General features: G+C 41.0%; 1 protein-coding gene across 4 annotated transcripts in view; it reads left to right on the top strand.

The window, feature by feature from the left end:
- PRKAG2 (protein kinase AMP-activated non-catalytic subunit gamma 2) overlaps window positions 1-18,487 on the top strand; it is a 208,607-nt gene extending 190,120 nt beyond the window's left edge. For all 4 annotated transcript variants that reach the window (XM_069958857.1, XM_069958858.1, XM_069958859.1 and 1 more), the window contains 8 exons: window positions 17-62; window positions 1,085-1,139; window positions 5,161-5,287; window positions 6,950-7,115; window positions 8,212-8,249; window positions 11,211-11,357; window positions 14,052-14,145; window positions 17,024-18,487. In XM_069958857.1, the coding sequence (XP_069814958.1) occupies window positions 17-62; window positions 1,085-1,139; window positions 5,161-5,287; window positions 6,950-7,115; window positions 8,212-8,249; window positions 11,211-11,357; window positions 14,052-14,145; window positions 17,024-17,055 (705 nt within the window). In that variant the 3' untranslated portion in view covers window positions 17,056-18,487. The remainder of the gene's footprint in view (window positions 1-16; window positions 63-1,084; window positions 1,140-5,160; window positions 5,288-6,949; window positions 7,116-8,211; window positions 8,250-11,210; window positions 11,358-14,051; window positions 14,146-17,023) is intronic.
- The last annotated feature ends 402 nt before the right edge of the window (window positions 18,488-18,889 follow it).

Raw genomic sequence — 18,889 nt, 5'->3', positions numbered from 1 at the left:
GTATTTCTTACTATAGGTACAGATATATGAATTAGAGGAACACAAGATAGAGACCTGGAGGGGTAAGAAGTTATCATTATTGTTAATCTTAACAATGCATTGGGGCCACCTTAGGAATAGAATTTTTATCTTTAGGCCTTATTCACATGTCCCGTTATAACGGTTCAACTTAAAGCACATTAATTTATATTGGGCTAGTCACACAATTTTGATGCGTAATTTTGCATGCACTTACTAGGCATTGCCCCCACTAGCCAGAATCCTACTCCACACTGATGAGGGACAAATACCCCAAAACAGCTGTCTGTGGATGAATACCTTGCTTGGGTGGTTTCCTTGATTAGAGACATTCCTTGGCTTGGTTGTTCCTTCCCGGAGGAAGGTCTGGCTAGTTCACTGACGTTGTGATGTGATGGTGTCTCTGCAGTGTTCTTTTGCATATTTGATTTCCCAGGGGGCAATGTTCTAGAATACACTGACGTAGAGACACGTGATGATGTCTCTGCGGTGTTTTGGTTGATCTCCCTGAGGTCAACCAGCATCCTTTTGCATGTACTTACTAGGCATTGCTCCCACTAGCCAGAATCTTCCTCCATGCTGATGAGGGGTAAATACCCTGAAACAGCTGTCTGTGGAAAGATACCTTGCTTGTGTGGTTTCCTTGATTGGAGACATTCCTTGGCTTGGTTGTTCTTTTGCAATTTTGATACGTAATCCGTTCCATAAAAACAAAAATGTCTTAGTGCGGCTTGTGATTGCGGTACGGTTTACCAATAGAAGTCTTTGGCGTCTGTAAAAACAATACTCATCAAATCCATCCAAACTAGTACTATTCACATTTTACGGAAAAGGATGCAAATACAGATGATTTTCCACAGATTACAGAGAAAAAATAGTGTGAGGTTTTGCGGCCCTGAAAAATCACTGAACATGTGAATGAGGCCTTAGTCTTGTAGTTCTGTGTTTTAGGAAGTGTCTTATCTACATTGTATTTAGAGGGTGGATTCTTCCTAAGTACAGTAATAGCCTATATAATGTGTGGCCAGTAACTGTATGACCATATTTCCAACATGTATCTCCACAGAATTGTATCTGCAAGAAACCTTCAAGCCTTTGGTGAATATAACTCCAGATGCAAGGTAGGGGTATAGACTACTGGCTGTGTAGTATTAAATTTTTTTTATTTTTTTTTTTTATTTCTTTTTATTTAACATTTATTTATAAACGTTTTTCACCCTTTTTATCCATTTTTTATTTTTTTTGCATATTAACATAAAAACATCGCACAAAATTCTTCAATCAAGATACAAAAAATGCACCACATCCTCATATACATAAATCAGGAAATTTCCAATTAAGAAAAGGAACACAGAACACAATCTTGTACATGCGTAGTGGCCTAATAATATTTCTCGTAGATAGTCAATAATCTGTCCCAACTTTCAATCCGCGGTGACAGTGGGGAGATCCAGTTTTTAACCAAGACCAATTTAGCATAAAACAGAATCCTAAGTATTTTTTATACCTTACACCTAGGCAGCTTCAAGCCAGAGGTATCTCCCAAGATTGCCACCTGGGGAACCCGGGGTATATCTACTCCACACGTCTTTTATTTTTCTAAACACATGGTTCCACAAAATTTCAATTTTTTCGCAGTTGCATAATAAATGTAAATATCCCGTTTCCTCCCTCCCACACCTGGGGCAACCACTAAGAGACCATTGTTTGATTTTACACAAGAATGCAGGTGTATAATATACTTGGTGCACCATGTTAAATTGTATTATCTGATGGTGTGCCGCAGAAGATACTTTCCTAATATTACTGTATATAGTTGGCCAGTTCAGGGTCCCCATTCCACCCAAGTCCCGTTCCCACTTACCCTGATTTTTAAACTCATGTACACTCTGACCCTGAAGATATTTATAAATATATGAAAAACATTTTTTTTCTCCCCACTTTCCTTCTAAATCCACTTATTACTTGATCTGGGCTAGACAGCAACACCTTTCCTGCTCTTATCAGAGGACACAGAGCATACTTTAACCTAGCGTATTCAAACCACGCATTATCTGGCAAATTGAACACCTCCTTCAACCTCAGCCAGGGTTCCAAACCTCTCCCCCCCCCCCCCCAGCACATCCTGAATGTTCCTAATGCCTGCTGCCTGTAGGAGATTAAGAACCCCCAGTTTATATACAGGTAATATATTAAAGTTATTCCAAAGTGGAGCAAAATCAAAAAAACACTTTACCCCCATTAACTTCTTCCATTCTCGCCAGGTCTTAACAATAGCTCTCACCAAAGTCCCACTTTTACCAACACCATTTTCCAATTCCCCTAATTCAAGTCTCTGAAAAATGTCTAAAGATTCAGGAGAATCGCACCCCCTCACTCTGTCCACGAACCTTTCGACTCCTGTCGTAGAGAACCAATAGAACTGCGAGGCCAAGTGGTATAACTTAACATCGGGTAACCCCAGCCCTCCTTTATTTCTCGCGACAGTCAAGTGTTCCAATTTCAAGCGTACTCTTTTGCGACCCCAAATTAGAGAATTAAACATCAATCTGATTCTCTTAAAATGCTCATCCCTGATAAACACCGGGGCAATCCCAAATAAGAACAAGAGCTTTGGGAGACATACCGACTTGATCAAGACCAGTCTATCAGTCCTAGAAAGTGGGAGTTTCTGCCACACTACAGCTTTCTTTTCCAGATCATCAATCACCTTACAAGTGTTCAACTTATCAAAATCTTCCATTTTTCTCGACACCCTTACTCCCAGGTATCTAAAACTATCATCTCGCCCAAGCTGTCTAAGAGCGGGGAAGCTAAAAGACACTGCGGGATTAAGAGGCATCAGGACAGATTTTGACCAGTTTATAGCCAAACCGGACAATCTACCAACACCTTCGAACATTTCTATTACTCTAGGGATCCCCACTGCTGGATCCCTCAGATAAAGTAACACGTCATCCGCGTAGAGTGACACCCTGTCCCCCTCGCCGTACACCCCAAAGCCAACCAAGAGAGGATCAGATCTGATTTTAATAGCAATTGGCTCAATACTTAGGGCAAACAGCAAGGGGGAGAGGGGACACCCCTGCCGCGTACCCCTACCAAAACCAAAGGCATCTGACAAGCTACCATTGATACTCAAAGATGCATGCACTCCATTATACAACAATTTTACCATATCGATGAATCTAGATCCAATTCCGAACTGGCTCATTACCTCCCACAGTGTAGTATTCTTGCCATAAAGTTATTGTCCTCAAGAACATGTGCTCTGGCATGTTTCTAAGCAACTACTGGCATGTTTCTAAGCAAATGTACCATCCAGTTCACCCGGCATAGATTAAGTGATATAAAAAAAATGGTAGAAATGGAATGATGGTACATTCGCTTTAAAACTGTATTCTGGATAAATGTTTTCTCTATTTAAAGGGGTTTTCCACTCAAACATAACTTTTCATATAGACAACCATATAGGACAGAAAGCCGCGGCACCCTTCTCCTTTAGCAACTTTTCATATGTTGCTGCCCATGGTGAGACTAACAGTTCTTTCCATACTTGGTATGATCTATTCAGTCTTCTTCCCCCAGTTCTGAGCTGCTGCTTTCTGCTTAAGACACTAAAAATTGTGAGTTTTTGTGTCCCCCTTCTCCTCCCTTCCGAGATAGCTTATGTAAACAAGTCCCTGGCAGGCGTTATCTGCAACCTTGTAGTTTCTTTGTAATGCTGGGAGGGTTAATCTAAGGTCAAGTTACTGATGAACTGTGATTAATCCTCCTGGCATCAGAGTTGCTACAAAGTTGCAGATAGGGACTTGTTTACATCAGCCGTCTCAGAAGAGAGAGAGGAGGAGGGGGAGATGGAGAGAGAAGCTGACATAGATTTTTGTGTCTTAAGCACAAAGCAGAAACTGACAACTGGGGGAAGGAGACTGAATAGATAAGTATGGAATGAATTGTTAGTCTCACCATGGGCAGCAACATATAAAAAGTTAGGTTTGAGCAGAACACCCCTTTACCTGTGGTTAGGGCACACAAAAAAATGAGTACAGTTATACCCATTTTTATCATTTGGCTATATTTTACTTAATAAAAAAAAACAAAAAACAAAAAAAAAACTGCTTTTTTTTTTTTTAAATGTTTTTATATTTTCCATCTACAGAGCTATGTTATCATTTGAAATGTGTTAATAGGGGGGATGGGGGGTAGTAAAGGAACTTAATTCTATGACTATGGCTTTGCACTGCAGTGTACACTGCTCCTGGTACCGCTTCTCTCCTGTTACAGCCTGCCTATGGTAGGGTGTAATAGTAATCCTATCATGGTAGCCACAATGTTCTTTTTTTTTGTCATGTGAGCACCATTTTTCTAACACAGAGCCCCTGATCCCCTGCATAGACATATATTTAAATCCAACCACTTGGGGGAGCTGTGGGGAATGTATACTGTGTATAAGTTGAACTCACAATAACACAGTATGCAGGAAGCTTCCTCTAAGGTGATAGAATTAGAGAGTAATAGTCTCTGTCTTTTCTGGGGATTAAAGCTCAGATCTTCAACCACTATAAAGATATGCTAAGAAATCGGCACAAAATTTTAGCCCTAAAAGCAAAAGATTAAAGTGTCACTGTCGTTTAATTTTATTTTTTTTTTACAGAAATCAATAGTACAGGTGATTTTAAGAAACTTTGTAATTGGGTTTATTAGCTAAAAAAATGCATTTTTATCATGAAAAAGCAGTTTAAAGCTGTCCCCCCTGTCTTCATGGTTTTCTATGGAGAGGGGAGGGGTGGAGGGAGATGAGGCATCAAAACAGGACAACAAAAAGTTAATTTACAGCTGCATCAACGGCTATCTCCTCTGAAGTCAGCACTGACCTCTCTGACCTCTGAATACTGGCTTTCACACAGCTCCCACTCTGTAATCCTGTGTTTTTTGCTCTTTGCTGGCGACTAATCTCCCTCCTTCCTCCTCCCCTCTCCATAGGTTACACAGGGCTCAACTGATGTAAAAGAGTCCTGATAATGAGCAGTGAATGAGAGAGAGAGAGGGGGGGGGGCAGTCTATGCTAAATATACTGTGTAAGCTTGCCACTTTGTTCTGTAACCACATGACCTTCTCTTCCCCCTGTCTGTTTCTTTGCAGCCTATTTGATGCAGTTTATTCACTCATCAAGAACAAAATCCACAGGTTACCAGTAATCGACCCAGTCAGCGGGAATGCACTTTATATTCTTACCCACAAGCGAATCCTCAAGTTTCTTCAGCTTTTTGTAAGTAAAGAAAATCAGAAGAGTTCATCTCCTCTATATGTCTATATATGTGGGAACCATCGGCAGCTATGGCTTCTGACGTCATCCGTCTGGGCACATGACTATGGAAATCTCCTGTAGTGCCTGGGAATAATGCTTTCCCATAGATGTTCTGTGTCATTTTAAGTCGACTCTTGACACCTTTACAGTTCAGATTTACATATACTCTATATAAAGGTTAAATAATTTCTCATCTGAGATTAGTTTTGAATAAATTTGTTCGTGTATATCAGGGAACCTGCGGCCCTCCAGCTGTTGCAGAACTACCACTCCCATCATGCCTGGGCAGCCAAAGCTTTAGCTGTCCAGGCATGATGGGAGTTTGTTTTGCAACAGCTGGAGATGTGTATGACCATCTGCAACAGCTGGAGATGTGTATGACCATCTGCAACAGCTGGAGATGTGTATGAACCCTGTCTGTACTATACAATGTCTCACACTGTCTGGTTTTAAGCTAAATTAAAAGGGAACTTATCAATGCTTTCGGCTATGAGTCATCATGACGGTCTCCAGTATCTTCGGCCAGTCCTGATTCCTTCCCATACACAAACAGGGAGAGATCGATCAATCAAAGCTAGTGGGGCGGGGAGAAGCCTCTAAGACCGCCCCCATGACTCCTGGTTCAGGCAGCTCGAAAGTGATGACAGGCTACTATAATAATACATTTTCCCCATTGAGTATTTAGAGGAGAATACATCGTGTCACGCAGTTAATGCTCTTATCTTGTCACATGTTGGAATGAGCTGTCTTCTTGCGTTTGATCCATCTAAGGAGCGGTGCAGATCACTGAGTGAATCACTCCTCGTGGTCTTTTATCTGGTGATTAATTCTGTTTGCATGTTCGACACTGGATTATTCATGAGCCGCAATGACTAACACTGACCCATTTACAGCTTATGGGGGAAACTGGTTCAGACCGGCGTCTGAATCTGCTTCATAAATTCGGTGCCTCTCTTGTACAGTCTGTGCGTCATGCTGATACATCTACAGGGCTGTGAGAGGCCACGTCCCATGTTGGGACACAGAAAGTCACACATTTTTGCACAAACACTACTTTTTATACATTCACACTACACAGGATGCACTGCCCCAAATGCCCATGAAACTTCCCAAAACTTCCCATATTTGCCTCATTTCTGCCCCACTTCGGGCCCAGATGGGGGTGCTGTCAATGCTTTGTAATAACTTTTCTAGTAAGTTTCTTTAAAAATTATTTTGGATTGAATGTGTGTCGCCTTATGATTTTACCTGATGGGCTGCTGTATTGCATAGCAAGCGACTTCTCCCCAGGCAAACAGTGGTGACATAAGGATCTATGGACATAATCCATACAAACTCTGACCTGCCTATTGCTGCCATCTCTGAGATCAGAGCCCAGGGAGAAAACTAGAAAGATCCATGAAGAAGGTATAAAATGCAGCTGCCTATAGAAACCAATGGGGCTGTCGCTTGCATTTTTCCTAGGGATATGAGAGATTGCCTACTGGGTATATGCTTTATACATATGATTTTTGTTCCTGTAAACCTGCCTCAGTTTTGTCATGGAGAAACGTATGTCCCTGTTGCATGTTATGACTATGACCTTGCATAATAAAAATTGGTGACGTTGGTTTCTCACGACAGGTGTCAGAAATGCCAAAGCCTGCCTTCATGAAGAAAAACCTAGAGGAACTTGGGATAGGGACGTACCACAACATTGCCTTCATACATCCCCACACTCCCATCATCAAAGCTTTGAATATATTTGTAGAACGCCGAGTTTCTGCATTGCCGGTTGTGGACGAGTCGGGTAAGATCAGTATAGCTTCCTCAATATATAGGACCGCCACATTATCATTTTTATATGTAACTACATTTGTTCTAACATCCCTTGTCCACCTAATGGCCTTTATATTCTAGTTATCAGCACTTCAGATAGCAGATCCATAGCCTGCGGCTGCTATGCCTGTCAGTCTTGTGATCTCCATTCACATCAGTTTCCATCAGTGTCCACACTGACCTGAGCTATCCTAAGGGAGCATCCCTAGCAGATCTGATTCCCAGCTACTTCTGCTACAGCGTTCACCGTATGCATTGTAAAGGGTGAAATACATTGCAAATCCACAGCATTTCCACAATAGAATGGGCATGCTACACATCTGACAGTATACGTTCTCTTCCAGACAGTCTTTTTCTACATGTGAAAAGGCATTTTAAACGCTCCCTCAACATGTGGTGTTTGACATATCACCTAGACACATCAAATTGGTCAAGGGTCTGGGTGTTCAGACGCCCACCAGTTATTAGATAATGCAAGGAGAACAACTTCATTCCCTGACTCACAGATTGACGGGGCTCATTGCATGAGTCTGTGGAGCCTGTCTCATGGAGTGAATAGGACAAAGTGGCAAGCCAGGGAATGAAGCTCATAGCTGTGTCCTTCACCTGGGTATATCTAATGAAAACCTTTGACATTTCATAAGTTTAAAAAAAAGTGAGTATTTTAAACCACTTCTGCCGGATGTGTGGTAATTTATTTTCTTTTGGAATTTTTTTTAATTTTCTGGGCAAGGTCAATGAAAAGTTTTTGTGCCACTTCCCTTAGGAAGGAAGATGCATGTAGGAATTTACCAACCTCATACATAGGTTGGTTCTTGAAGTTCTGATCTGTAACCACACATCTCAAACTAAACATGTCAGATCACTGAATAGTGTTAGCGGCAGAAGAGAAAAGTCATAGACCTTAGTCCATAATGTATGTTATGTAACCTGTGCTAAAATAATAAGATGAGATTGTTGAACAAGACTTGGTCTAGCTGCATATATAACTATTTGTGTTTTGCATATGTATAACTATGTATAACTATTTTCTGTTTTTCATGTATAATTTCTTTTTCTCATTTTAGGGAAAGTAGTAGATATTTATTCCAAGTTTGATGTCATTGTAAGTATATTTCCTCTCTAATTTACAATAATTTACAAATAAACAATTATTTCTCCTCCTTTAACTCTGCTTCTGTGGCCAGGTTTACTTAAAGAAGCAGTGCACTTTTTTAAAAAAAAATTCTTCCCCTGCAGCAGGCTGATATGTACATTTACCAATGACTATAGGTTTCCAGCTTCCAGGCTTCATTCTGGTGGTATGGTGCCGTTCGGGTCCTGCTGATGCTCACGCGACCCCTTTTTTTAGCTGGGAGCTGAAAGTCTCTTCAAATCTCTGAGGGCACTTTTATAGGGATGCACTGGAGACCATGACTTTCGGTCTGCAAAAGTGGGTAAAGTGTGTCAGAAGAAGGGTGACGTCACCACTATAGGGACCCGAATGGCGCCGTACCACCGTAACGAAGCCGTGCTGATGGAAAATAATCCACAATGGTAAGTGTAAATATTAGTCTGCAGCAGGGGAGGAAATAAAAAAAAAATGCACTGCTTCTTTTATATCATGTTTTCTGTATAAATTGTGCTGTGTTGTATTTTTTTTTTTTTCCTTTTACCCCTTCGGGTTAGCCATATGGCTGTGTGATAGTGTAGTTGCAACATCTATAAATTCCCATGGTGTTAAGGGGATTTAAAGGGGTATTCCACTCAAACATAACTTTTGATATGCTGCTGCCCATGGTGAGACTAACAATTCCTTCCATACTTGTTGTTTATTCAGTCTCCTTTCCCCAGTTCTCAGCTGCTTTCTGCTAAAGACACAAACATTTATGTGTGAGCTTTTCTCTGCCCCCCCCCCCCCCCTTCTGATATGTTCGTTCTTCAGCACAGACAAAGCAAGAGCGCGTACCTCCCATAGACTCCCATTATGAGCGGGAGGCTAACGGCATTGCTACTTTTGCTCAGTGGGAACGGGGCCTTACAAAGAAGCTACAGTGTTGCAGATAAAGCCAATCAGGGACTTGTTTACATCAGAAGTGAGGAAGGGCAAGGGGGAGACAGAGAGAAAGGCTCACACAAAGATTTTTGTGTTTTCGTCAGAAAACATCAGCTCAGAACTGGGAGAAGAAAACTGAATAGATAATAAGTCTAGAAAGATTTGTTAGTGTCACCATGGGAAGCAACATATCAGAAGTTATGTTTGAGTGGAATACCCCTTTAATGTGTGCAGGGCTGCTTCAGAGTGAGCAGCATCACACACATTAATGTGCCCGGAGGCAGTGATAAGAACAATCTCACTGCTGCCTGCCATTAACCCTCTTAAATGCTGTGATCTATAGCAATTGCTGCGTTTACGGGTGCCAGTGACAGGAGAGGTACCTGTCACTGATCAGGACCCCCCACAGCGTGACTGCAGGGGTCTGTTCAGTTTACCTGACAGAAGTAATACTTACCCCTTCATGTCTGATTGGCAAGCTGCATTTAAAACTGATCAAAAATTCCCTGTTACTCCAATATGATACCCATAAAAACTATACATCGTGGCGCAACAAGTGAGCCCCCAAACAGCCCTGTAGGTGAAAAAATAAAATCGTTATGGCACGGAGGAGGGCACTGCCTCAATGTGACCTAGACGTGCATGGTAATAAAGTTGACCCAAAATAACTTGAATATTATATACTGCAGGGTGAGTATAGTATTATATGGTGCCAGTATCATATAGGACCTCAGCTGCACACTTTTTAGTCTAGATATACTAATACTGTGTTATACTCAGGCAGGGCAAACTTTGACTAAACCATTTGAAAATGTACTGTTTGACAAATATTTAGTCTATCTTTACACCGACTATTAGTTGTCTTATTACTCCTAAAATGTTATGGCACCCAGAATCCATCATCTGCCTTTTCATAAAATGCCAGCCGGAGCCCTTTTTATCAAGCAAGACACGAAATCTCTAAAACTCCTAATAAATGTGGCTGTTCGCGATAGTAAATCTGCCACTTTGTGATACAAAACCCCAAGTGGGGTAAAGTAATTTAAAGGAACAGTAGTGGCAAAACATTTCGGGGTTATTTATTAAGACCAACTTACTTGTACACCTCCTCCCCATGCTCAACAATCCCAAACCCACCTCCGTCCACACAGGACAACTCGTTAATTTCTTTGCTTACTAGCAGATATTGATCTTTTAAAGTGTCACTCTCACTTCACAAAACTTTTGACATGTCAAAAGTTTTGATCGGTCCAGGTCAGATTACAGGTGAGTGATCAGACCCGTACCGACCGGGAGATAGAGACTGGAGAAGACATGTGATCAGTCGGGCTCCATTATATGTCTGACTGATCACGCCTGAGCTGCATACATTGCACCAGGCTAGAAGTGATATTTCCGTTTAGCATATGCTTGTCAGAATAGACTATTTATAGGTCTTTAGCACCTTACCGCAGCACATTTTATAAGAATCATTGATATTACAGTTGTCAGGGTTTGTACAGCCGTCACTTTTATCTAACACTAGTGACAAATCACTAGAAGGATAAAATCTGAGGGGTAAAAATAGAATAATCTTTATGTGATCTCCTTAGAGATATCAGTGTATGCTCTACAAGTGACTGTTACATACCATCCATCAGACATGGCGAGCAATCTCTGTTCCTGTCTTCTATAGTAGCTCATTGTGTTTATATTTTCAGCAGACGACCTTAAAGGAATTGTCTACTTTTGGAAAATTATATTGCCCCTTAAATTGGCTGATCACAAGGATGTAATGCAACACGTGTTTAAATTCCCTGCAGCGCCAGCACAGGGTATATAGAGGTGTGCTGCAGCTTCCAGATTTAGCGCTCTACACTTTACACAAACTACCTTCAGACTGGGTGGATCGGCTGGTGTATGGCCACTGTGCCTCAGTGTTTAGAGGGGCTCTCCAGTGGGTCATATATGTGTTGTATATAACGGGCCCTGTTCTACTGTCATCTCCTTATAACCATACTTTTGATTGACAGATGCATAATTCATTTTCAGAACCTTGCTGCTGAGAAAACCTATAATAATTTAGACATCACCGTGACACAGGCGCTGGAACACCGCTCACAGTATTTCGAAGGGGTAGTAAAATGCAGTAAGCTAGAAACACTGGAGACTATTGTAGACCGAATAGTCAAAGCAGAGGTAAGGTCTCAATCTCTTTATTCTCATAGGGCGCTTGCCAACATTATTCTGCAGGATCGATTTTCTTTTCTTCTCGTCTCTACCACTGCAGGAATCCTAGTTATAAAGGTGGTGCAATCCCTAGGGGATTCTCCCCGGCCCTGATCGATCAATCTTTCCATTATAGGATGCCATCTGTTATTAGTCCAACAGGACAGGGAGAATCCACTAAGGGCCACCCCGATGAGTATGACCCCAAACCCTGTTCTTAGCTGTCTTTATAACGGATTCCTCTAAAATACATCAATCTAGAGGGAGCCTGTCAATGCTTCATGCTGCCCGTTATTCTGGCAGCATAAAACTGATGACAGCATTCCCTTTAAAGGGAACCAATCACTCAAAAAATGCCTGTAACTGTAAGGAAATGTCATGCTACATGACCCAGCTTATTTCGGAAACACATTCCTGTAGTCCATGTCCCTTCCCAGTATAACCAGCAAACTTACATTTATAAAATTATTAAATGAGGCCCAAGTAGTCACGGTCACCGGGCGTTGCAGTGCTGTAATCACGACCTTCTAAGCGTGATTCAAAGCACTTTCTCTCTGACGTGCAGAGTGGCGTTCAGTGCTCGGACGCCTTCCTTATGTTGGACATGCGCAATAGAGAAGCGGCCTATCCCAACTGTACTGCGCAAGGAAGGAGTCAGAGTGTCGCCCTCCTCTCAGTGACTTCATGGAGATACGACGCTTTGAATCGCGTCAAAGAGACTGGATTACAGCGCTGCCGTGCCCGGTGACTGTGACTACCTGAATAAAGGAAGACACCCAATGACGACCTAGATATCATTTAAACAGAAAGTGGGACTTTATAAAAGTTTGCTGGTTATACCGTGCTGGGTGATGTGGCAGGATGTTTCCTTATTGTTATAGGCATTTGGTTCCCTAAGTTATGCCTTGCCTTATTTCTTTATGGTTACTCCTATTTTATTAAGCAGAATTTTTAAAACAAAGGGGGAGATTTATCAAACATGGTGTAAAGTGAAACTGGCTAAGTTGCCCCTAGCAACCAATCAGATTCCACCTTTCATTTTCCAAAGAGTCTGTGAGGAATGTAAAGTGGAATCTGATTGGTTGCTAGGGGCAACTGAGCCAGTTTCACTTTACACCATGTTTGATAAATCTCCCCCAAAAAGTACAAAATGACAGAAAGGCCCGCTCAAAACGGTGACTTATAGCATTCCAAGGATTCTAACAAGAAAATGACTTCTTGTTAGAATCCTTGGAATGCTATAAGTCACCATTTTGTGCGGGCCTTTCTGTCATTTTGTACTTTTTGGGGGGAGATTTATCAAACATGGTGTAAAGTGAAACTGGCTCTGTTGCCCCTAGCAACCAATCAGATTCCACCTCACATTGTCTGCGAGGAATGAAAGGTGGAATCTGATTGGTTGCTAGGGGCAACAGAGACAGTTTCACTTTACACCATGTTTGATAAATCTCCCCCAAAAAGTGTAAATCTTCTGTTAATAGGACAGTATAAAGATAAGGGCATCAGAATCAAACCTTAGTCACTATTTAAATCCATCACTAAATTGTAAAAAAATTAGAAACTTTAATAAAACACGTCAGAGAAAAGTGTTGATCGGTCAGGGTCGGAAGTTCTGTACTACCACCAATCACTAAAGTGAATGGAGATAAATGCACAAGCATAGAAAGAGACTGGGAGAGAAGTACTTTAGATGAGAGCTTCTCCCGATTTGTTCTAGTGTATGGTGGGAGTCTCATAACTTAATCATAACTTTTTATATTGTCTCTATGACATGTTAAAAAAAATTTAAATGACAAGAGTGACTAAAGGCACTTAAAGAATATTTCTGCCATACAACTGTATGTGATAAAGTGCCTTTAGTCACTCTTGTCATTTAAAAATTTTTTTAACATGTCATAGAGACAATATAAAAAGTTATGATTAAGTTATGAGACTCCCACCATACACTAGAACAAATCGGGAGAAGCTCTCATCTAAAGTACTTCTCTCCCAGTCTCTTTCTATGCTTGTGCATTTATCTCCATTCACTTTAGTGATTGGTGGTAGTACAGAACTTCCGACCCTGACCGATCAACACTTTTCTCTGACGTGTTTTATTAAAGTTTCAAATTTTTTTACGATTTAGTGATGGATTTGAATAGTGACTAAGGTTTGATTCTGATGCCCTTATCTTTATACTGTCCTATGAACAGAAGATTTACACTTTAGGGGGGGAGATTTATCAAACATGGTGTAAAGTGAAACTGGCTCAGTTGCCCCTAGCAACCATTCAGATTCCACTTTTCATTCCTCACAGAAAATGTGAGGTGGAATCTGATTGGTTGCTAGGGGCAACTGAGCCAGTTTTACTTTATACCATGTTTGATAAATCTCCCCCAATTATGTCTCTCTTCATTAAATTGGTTACCTCACTGGTGCATTTGTCCTGTTCAGACATAGTGACTTTATAGAGGGAGTGTCCTCTACCTAGGACCCCTCTCTGTTAGCCTAAGCAGAAAGCAGTGCAACTGTGTTTAACTGTATTTGAATGGGGGACCTGTAATACCACATTTGTCCTGCTGCGGGCACTGTGGAGGGAAGGTGTAGCTGCCCACAACCATTGCATTCATTTCTAGGGTGTATGTACATGTGTTACATTGTCATAACGTATGATTTGTTTTTTAGGTACATAGACTGGTAGTTGTGAATGAAGCACATAGCATTGTGGGAATTATATCTCTCTCAGATATTCTGCAAGCACTGGTGCTGTCTCCTGCAGGTGGGTAAAATGCATTTACATGTTTACACAGCGTGTTTTAGCTTTTATTTCAAGATAAATGATGCAGCCTTCATTGATCACATGGTCAAACCTGTGGGCAGGAAACTCAAACAGGACGGTATCGTCACACAGGCCAAAATCTATGGAACTTTCCATACAGTTCTCTGCTGGAATATCACAATTTATGGATTACTAGATGCTGGTTTAAAGAGGAACCACTGTGAAAAATGATTGCAAGTCGTTTTGCAATGTACACTCTTCATTTTTTTTTTATGTTTAAAATTTTTTTATACATACGGCCAAACTGTGATCCATTCTCCCTCCAAGCTGATATTTGGTCTTTTCTCAACAAAGACTAAACACAGGAAGTCCCAATTCTCACGCTATGAGGGCAATTAACGTAGGCTAATTATAATATAACTTTTGCTAATTATATTATCAGCTCAGCAGGCTAGCCAGAAGACAATGCTCTTTGTTATGCAACAATTCAGTCAGTATAATGTCACTGTGTGGTTAGAGGCTTCGGTGCTGTGTGGTAGGAGAGCTGACCATACAATGTGAGCTCCCCCAGGACTGTTTGCTACTGAATGTTGATGCGCAGCAGCTGTACCCATGCACAGTGAAGTGTTGTCCTGCTTTGTGTGCGCTCTGAAATGGCTGTTAATGAATTCCAACCTATGTCTGTGAGCGTGCAAAAGACTGGGACTTCTTGTTTTTTTTTTTTGTTTTTTTTTCTATTTTATTTTGAGGGGAGAAGACCAAATATCAGCACGGGAGGGTGCATGGACAGGAAGGGAGACATCTAGTGGCCATGATTTAACCCCTTCCCGCATAAGGGCGTAACTGTACTTCCCCATGCGGGTTGGGGCGTTCAGAGAGGGGTCACATGGCGATTTTGATCACTTTTTATTACAAAATTATTACAAAGTCGCTTATGCGCAATCAAGGTACCGATAGAAAGTACAGATCATGGCGCAAAAAATGACACACCATACAGCCCCCTAGACCAAAGGATAAAAGCGCTATAAGCATGGGAATAGAGCGTTTTTTAAAGGAGCATTACTTTATTAAAAAAGGTTTTAATTTTTTATAAGCCATCAAATAAAATAAGTAATATATGCTACATATCATTGTAATTGTAACGATTTGAGGAACATATATATAACAAGACAGTTTTACCCCAGGGCGAATGGTGTAAACACAAATACTCCCCAAATTTAATTTTTTTTTCTATTTCATCACACATTTAATTTTTTTCTGGTTTTGCAGCGTATTTTATGAAAAGTGAAGCCTGACATTGCAAAGTACAATTAGTGTTGCAAAAAATAAGGGCTCATGTGAGTCTGTAGGTGAAAAAATGCGAGCGCTATGGCCTTTTAAACACAAGAAGGAAAAAACAAAAGCTCAAAAACAAATTAGTCCGGTCCTGAAGGGGTTAAATATAGAAAACTTAAAAAAATAAAATAAACTGTGTATTGCAAAACTGCTCGTGATCACAACCCCTGTTGATTTCTTTAACCCATAGCTGCACCAGGACGTTATTTAACGTCCTCGTGCCGCTATGGGAGTTCAGAGGGGGGTCGCGCGGCGACCACCCTCTGAACTGCCGCGATCCCGGGTGCCGCGAGTAGCCCGGGCTCGCGGCTATTAGCGGGCACGGTCCGATCGCCGTGCCCGCTAATTAAGTACTTAGAAGCAGCTGTCAAAGTTGACAGCTGCTTCTAAATACTTGCGGTTATACATCCCTGGTGGTCTAGTGGGGGGATCGCCCCCCTGCGGCGCGATTGCGGGGGGGCGATCCCTGCATCCATACCGGGCCGGGGTCTGCTCCGTAATGGCGCTAATCCCGGCTCGGCATTCTATTGCTTTTGGCTGCAGCAGCCAAAAGTAATAGAACACCGATCTCATGGATTCATGCAGTATAACTATACTGCATGGATCTCTATGAGAGATCAGAGTGCATATACTAGAAGCCCCCCAGGGGGGCTTCTAGTATATGTCTAAAGTAAAAGAAAAAAGTATTTTTAATAACACAAAACCCCCTCCCCTAATAAAAGTCTGAATCACCCCCCTTTCCCCATTTTATAAATAAAAATAAATAAATAAATTAATAAACAAACATGTTTGCTATCGCCGCGTGCGTAATCGCCCGAACTATTAATTAATCACATTCCTGATCTCACACGGTAAACGGCGTCAGCACAAAAAAATCCCAAAGTGCAAAATTGCGCATTTTTGGTCGCATCAAATCCAGAATAATTGTAATAAAAAGCGATCAAAAAGTCATATATGCGCAATCAAGGTACCGATAGAAAGATCACATCATGGCGCAAAAAATGACACCTCACACAGACCCATAGACCAAAGGATAAAAGCGCTATAAGCCCGGGAATGGAGCGATTTTAAGGAACGTATATTGGTTAACAACGGTTTGAATTTTATACAGGCCATCAGATACAATATAAGTTATACATGTTACATATCGTTTTAATCGTAACGACTTGAGGAACATGCATAACAAGTCAGTTTTACCCCAGGGCGAATGGCGTAAAAACACATTTCCCCCAAATAAAAGAAATGCGTTTTTTTTTTTCAATTTCACCACACATATAATTTTTTTCTGGTTTCCCGGCACATTTTAGGCAAAAATTACATCTGCCTTAGCAAAGTACAATTAGTTGCGCAAAAAATAAGGGCTCATTTGGGTCTCTAGGTGGAAAAATGCAGGCGCTATGGCCTTATATACACGAGGAGGGAAAAACGAAAACGCAAAAATGAAAACTGGCTGTGTCCCCTAAGGGTTAAAATAAAATTGTGACGCACCTCTTTAATTAAATTGCAAAGATTTATACTTATAATTGCCTCTAATCTTTTGCAGGTGCCAAAAGGAAGGAAAGCGAGGCGGACTGATCCACCTGACCCTATTATCACTTTTTTTTTCCCCCTAGAAAAAAAAAACTTGAATGATGTTTTTGTGTCAAACTTTTTGCCTCAGAAACATTGACTGCAAGAGATGGGCAGACGATTGATATGGAGAATGTGTAAAGCAATGGAGCGTTATGGCACAGGGTGATGGCTTCCTTTTTAGCCATTCTGTAATGCTGCACCAGCAGGAAGATATCCGATGGTGATGCAGCAGATTCATTGGTTGTTACCTGGTTCATTTTCTTTTTTTTTTTTTTTTTTTATACTCTTTAGTTGGACATATCAAAATAGACATCTCTACTGGCTTTCAGAAATCTTCACCTTCAGGTTCTTCAAGAGTTTGATACTAAGGCATGGTCTTAGGCTAGTGTGTGGTGTATGTATATTAATGCAGGAACCTCCCCTGAATGTGACAGACATGGTGGTGCAGAGTTACACTCTACTGAATGTGAATGGCGATGCAAGTTCTGAAAAGTGGAATAAGGTGCCGAAGACCCTCCTTGCACCAAAAACATTTACTGTCCCTCCACTATCACATTGCTATGTAACTAGGCCAAGCATAAGTTTCTTTAGGTATGTGCATCAGACCTGTAAGATACATGTTTAGACCCCATATGGATCTCCACTGCCTATAGGATTTTTTTCCTACTTATGTCTGGGCTGCAGCAATATACATCTCGGTTGCATAGTTGTGTTCTATTCATTTTCTCTTCTCATCTGAAGGCAAAGCTACTTATACTGTAATCTGCATCTGACACATGACCGAACCTCTCAATCCAATCATTGCCGCATGTAGATACAATAACTCATCCATCCCGTAGTGATGTCCCTTCCACCAGTTTATTGTCCCACAGATGTACGAGACACTGAACAAAAAAGGAAAAAAAAAAAGAAATTTATACATTTATTTATTTTTTACATTCAATTTTAAAAAAAATTGCACCAAACGGGTGAATACGAAATGATTTCACCATATCAATAAACCGTTGATTGTTTAAAGGCGTGCACGTTGTTTTATCCTTGTCGTGGCTCGTGGAGAAAAAACAAAAAAAGATCCTTTTTGATACAAAAAAACTGGTATTCTGTACTGTAATGTAAATAGGTAGTTCTCGAGGGATAAAAAAAAAGTGCCAGAGAAACGTATCTATCTATAAATATATAAATATATTTTTTGTGTAAACTGTAAAATCATGTTTGTAAGTTGTTTTTTTTTTGTTTTTTTTGTTTTTTATTGAATTGTTTTCCGTATGTTTTCAGATGGGTTGGCAAAGAGTGTGTACATTTTTATTTTACTGTCAGGGAGGAGAAAGGGTAAATTTCTTGGAGATAAGCTTGCAAACTATTTTAATGTGAAGAAATATTATGGAGGGTGCACATACTTTACACAAGGCAATAAAAAAATGCATTGGTTATTGTATTCTCGCCTTGCATCATCTTTGCACCTATTGCTGCCTAAGAAGCAGATGCTCCTTGTCTTTGGTTTGGTTTTGTCCCTGTGCCCCCGCAGTGCTGCATCACCGATCCCAGGCCCTCAGCAGCTTCCTGAAGCGTCACAACCCGGCTGATGGACTGGACCAGGACACCGCTGCAGTCACTAAGTAGCAGAGCAGATATTTTTTCCTGGGTCGTGATGTACCACGAAGCTGGGAGAAGATGTCTGGTGGCTGTCAGTGACCAGTTGGTGTTGCACTGCACGGGGATGGGAAAGTACACATTATTATATTCCTGCACCCCCTTGCTCGCACTGTATTTTTTGTTTTCACTGGAGTTCTCCTTTAATGGACATGCTGTAAACTGTTCTAAAAATACTGCAACTCCA

The sequence above is a fragment of the Dendropsophus ebraccatus genome, chromosome 2, assembly GCF_027789765.1.
Source record: "Dendropsophus ebraccatus isolate aDenEbr1 chromosome 2, aDenEbr1.pat, whole genome shotgun sequence".
Lineage (NCBI taxonomy): Eukaryota > Metazoa > Chordata > Amphibia > Anura > Hylidae > Dendropsophus > Dendropsophus ebraccatus.
Note: the sequence above shows the minus strand (reverse complement) of the source record. Positions and strands in the feature narration are given on the sequence as shown.